The sequence below is a fragment of the Malania oleifera genome, chromosome 11 (genome assembly GCF_029873635.1).
Source record: "Malania oleifera isolate guangnan ecotype guangnan chromosome 11, ASM2987363v1, whole genome shotgun sequence".
In the NCBI taxonomy this organism is placed as follows: Eukaryota; Viridiplantae; Streptophyta; class Magnoliopsida; order Santalales; family Ximeniaceae; genus Malania; species Malania oleifera.
This window is the reverse complement of record NC_080427.1, coordinates 51917710-51922193: the sequence shown is the minus strand read 5'-3', so window position 1 is coordinate 51922193 and position 4484 is coordinate 51917710. Positions and strand designations below refer to the sequence as shown.

The window sequence follows — 4484 nt, the reverse complement described above, 5'->3', positions numbered from 1 at the left end:
ATGGGTTTGTTTTTGGTCCTAAAGAAAGAAGTACCGGGGCTGAAGTCGATTCGCCAACAAAGAGGGAGGTCGGACATGAATACGATTTGCAGACATGGACCATAATAAAGGAGGAAGCCAAGAAGAAAGCAAGGAACTTCCATAGGGACTTGAGGAATAGAAGGGCTTGTTAGCAAGAGATGACATGAATAAGTTGTTTTCAAATGAGAGTTGTTTCATTGTGCTTCAATTTATATATCGATCTTTGTGAGGATATTTTCTCTTGTAATCATCTCTCATAAATTGATGTCTTTGCCTCCATCAAAGTAAGGTCTATTTGGTTGCCTCGTTTCTATACAAATGAAGAGGTGAATTGGTGACCTTGCTGCCGTTAAAGTAATAAGGGGATTAGTGGAACCTTAGGTAAGGTGGTTGACCGTGAAAGAATGGACAAAAGTGGAGATGGCCGAACTGCTATAAAAAAGCATTTGCATCTCTCGTCCCTACTTTCCTTAAAATGCTTTAATATTTATGTGATTTTCTTGATTTGTTTAATTTGTTTTAGATTTTGTATCAAACATTTAATTTTCATTAAACCCAATTCACCTCTCCCCCTCTTGGGTTGTCAGTTGGGCCAACACATGCATGTAGTAAAACAGATAAAGTAGTCATTATATTTGCCCAAAAAAGAGTCCTAGGAGGATAAATAATATTTACGAGAATTTATAATTTTAAAAAAAATATTTAATTTTTTCTGAATTTTAGAGGATTTTTCACATTTCTTTAATTTTCTCACCCCTATTTTTCATTTGATTGTCATTCTCATGTCAAGGCTATCAAACTCCTAGTTCACATGTTCTAACAAAAAGACATGAATTTCATATTTTTAAAAATATTAAAATACGTCGCAAACTAAATACTAGTATTTGAAACTTACCACAAGTTTTGACTTTCATTTTTCTTTTCTTAAATAATTCAGAAAATTGGATAACTTATTACTAATTACTAATTCCTAACAAATCATTTTGTAATTTTTAACCCCTAATTAATCCCAAATACACTTGATTTAGTAGTATTAAGTGCTAGCTAATAGTATATTAGTAGACTTAATGGGTGATTAATGCTATATTGAGTATAATATGATGGATTAGCACATGATTATGTTAGAAAATGCCTAATCAATCATGCTTAACATATAATTAGAGTTTTAACACTATAATTAAGTTAAGAAATTGCATGCTTTAAAATGGCATCATACACACATCACAAAAGATCATATGCATCAAATACCAAAATTCTATGCAAATCTAATATGCACCTCAAAATTAAGAATTTTTACATGAGAATGTTTCAAACTTACACCCTCTTCCTCCATAAATTTGCCTTAGGGTTGCTTCAGCTCTGACATTTAAATAAAGTTGGATATGCATGTATCATGTCTTCCATACTAAATAAAATATGAATTTTAAGATTTAGGTTTAAATATTTATAAATTAAGAAGAATAATGCAATCATTTGAGTATGGGTGACGGAACCGACGGGTGACCCATGACCCACCCACTTAAATCGAGTTTGGGTTTAGTAGCAGGTAACTCATTTATAAACGGGTCAACCTGAACACGACCCGTTTAATAAACGGGTTAGGCGAATTTGGGTTAGGTACTCGTTGGGTGGCCCATTTAATTTTATATATATACGTGCATTACATTTTAAAAAATATGAATCTAAGAAATTGTACTATTTTCTACATTTTATGTTTTTTTTTTATTAAGATATTAATAAATAATTCAAAGAGTGTTGTTGTTGGTTTTTTTTTTAATCACTTTATATGAAATGTTTTAAAAAATTTAAAAATAAATAAATTATATTTTTAAGCGGGTTCTTAACGGGTACCAATTTATGACCCAATAATAAACGAGAGGTTTGGGGTTTGTATGTTAGTCACCTGTTAGTAAACGGGTCAACCCTAATCCAAACCCATTTAAACACTACCATTTACAATCTGCCCAAACCCAACCCGCTAACCCATTTTTGTCACCCTTATATTTGAGAGTATGAATTCAAATTTTAGATTTAGATTTTGATTGATGTAAAAATAATTTTATATTATATTTTGTCCAAATTTGCACAAATCCAAATTCAAGACCTCTTTTAAATATAAAGTTAATACTGTAATACATTTGTATAAGTTTGCATAAATTTAAATTTGAGATCTCCACTAAAATGTTGTTGTGAAGTAACTATAGTCCTCATAAGCATCGGTGAAACCATTTCAATGGAGGGTCACAATACTATCGTGACACCTAAGTATTTTTCTCATTAATATAACATCCTCCAATTGGTAAGTTCTAAATCCTAACAACAAACCACTTTTTACAATTTTTCGTCAAAGTTGCATATGATTATAGTAATAAAAACGTAATCAAGCATGCTTTACGCATAATTAAATTTCTAACCTCAAGCTAACAAATTGCAAGCTATATACACACACACAAAAGATCACTTCATCAAATAATGTCTCGTAGAGTTGCTTGAAGCCCCACATTTATGTGAAGTTGGATAAATTTGTTCGTATCTTGTTTAATTTCTCTGACCACCCTTCTCGATTCCCTTTCTCTCTCACATACTTTTTGTTCTAAATGATTTAAGGTTGTATTTGGTAACATGGATGTCTTAACTTGAAATGGATTTATGTGATTTTTTTTTTTCAATTAAGAGAAATTATTAATTTAAATTGTTTAATCATTTCAAATGCTAGTGAATTAATTAAATTATTAAATTTAAAATAACTGTAAAAAAAATTAGTGAAAAATTAAATTTTTTTAATTAACTAAAAGATGAAAATGGTTAGATAATCAATCCCACCTTATAGTTTCTAGTAAAATTCATTAACGAGTACTCAAAATTTACAGAGCATTCTAAACACTGAGCTTTGCAATCATCTTCTCCACCATCCTCAGAGCCGTCCCTTCCTTCACCCCTGCTCCATTGATTTCTTCCATTACCTGCTCCAATACCTTCACTTCCCTCTTCAATGCCTTCTTCCTCCTTGACCCATACTTGGAACAATCTCTCAGAAGCCACAGCAGCTCCGTCGCCGTTTGCTTCGCCCTCGCCGTGCCGTCCACGCTCAGCTGAAGCAGCCCCGGCATCGCCCCTTCCCTCAATATCAATCCCCTGTTCCTCTCTCTGCAACTCCGGCACATCACCGCCAGAATTGCCACCGCACTCTCCTTGCACTGGGCAGAACCTTCCTCTATCGCCTCCACCATTGCTGGAATCGCACCCTCCTCGCCGCCTATTTCCCGGAGCGCTGTCTCCGAAGAGGAAACCACGCTTTCGAGAAGCATCGTCGCCTTCTCCACCAGCCCGGAGGACTTGTCGGAGTTGGAGATTATTTGCAGCAGGGAAGAAACAATTCCGCTGGAGACGATTAGTGGGGTGATTTCTTTGCAGGTTGAGAGGTTGTGGAGCGTGGCTATGGCATCGAACTTGGCTTGCAGACTTATGGGGCGGGCGTCGCCGGTGAAATCTGCGGCGAGAAGTTCTATTAAATGTTGAATAACCCCGGAACCGGCGATTTCGTGCTTGTTCGCCGTGCAGGAAGAGAGGGTCAACAGAGCCGCAACGGCGAGATCGATCAGTGATTCGCTCTCGCATTGAAGAAATCTTAGAAACAGGGGAACAGTCCCGGATTTCACTATTCGAATCTTGTTACTGTAAATTAGCCAGAATGTAATCAGAAAGGGGGAATTTTTTCGAGAAAAATTTATGATTTAGTAAATATTCCGTAAACCCAATGGAGAAATTTCAGGAATAGAGAAAGAGACGAACCGTTCGCTACCGAAGGCGATGCTGAGCAGGGCAAACAGAGCTGCTTCAATGGCTCTGAAATCTTGTGAAAGAAGCATCGAGAGCAGGGGAGAGATGACTCCTTTCTCGGCCAACTTGTGTCTCTGCCTGCTGGATAGTTTACTGAGATTGGTGGCCGCCTGAACCTGAGCTTCTCCATCACCGGAAAAAAGTGCTTCCAACACTATTTCCTCCATTGAAGCTCTAGCTCCGGCTAGGTCCGGCCACCACCAGAATGTGAAGCAACTGTGCCACACTAATAATATAGCATGAGGATTGCTTGAAGAGGTGATCTTAAGCTGGCTTTTTTGGGTGTGCTATTGTTTGGATTGGAAGCAAGTTCCAGTTCTCTGTTTGGCTTTATTCAATGTGTGATGTGGAAATTTCGAATTCCGATTCCTAAGAATGAATCTTTAATTTCCCTTTTGCAGAAGCAAACGGCGTCAGCTTTATGTAGTAGGCGTCGAGGAAATTTAAAAAGGGCTCGTTAGGGTTTGTGCGATTCGCACCCAATAATGGTACCAACCATGATCATCACAATCATGCCATGTTTGGTTGGGGCGATTGGAGGGAAAGAAAGCAAAAAGGAAACTGAGAGAAAAATTCCTTATTTTCATAGCTCAGATTTTCTTGCTGATTAGTTAAATTTTACG

General features: G+C 36.7%; 1 protein-coding gene across 1 annotated transcript; it reads right to left on the bottom strand.

Annotated features, from left to right (window-relative positions):
* Positions 1 to 2848: 2848 nt before the first annotated feature.
* LOC131168213 (U-box domain-containing protein 4) lies at positions 2849 to 4062 on the bottom strand. Its single transcript, XM_058127497.1, has 2 exons — positions 3814 to 4062; positions 2849 to 3696 (listed from the first exon to the last, which is right to left on the bottom strand). The coding sequence occupies exons 1-2, from the start codon at positions 4026 to 4028 to the stop codon at positions 2898 to 2900; spliced, it is 1014 nt and encodes a 337-aa protein (XP_057983480.1). The 5' UTR covers positions 4029 to 4062; the 3' UTR covers positions 2849 to 2897.
* Between the last annotated feature and the right edge of the window lie 422 nt (positions 4063 to 4484).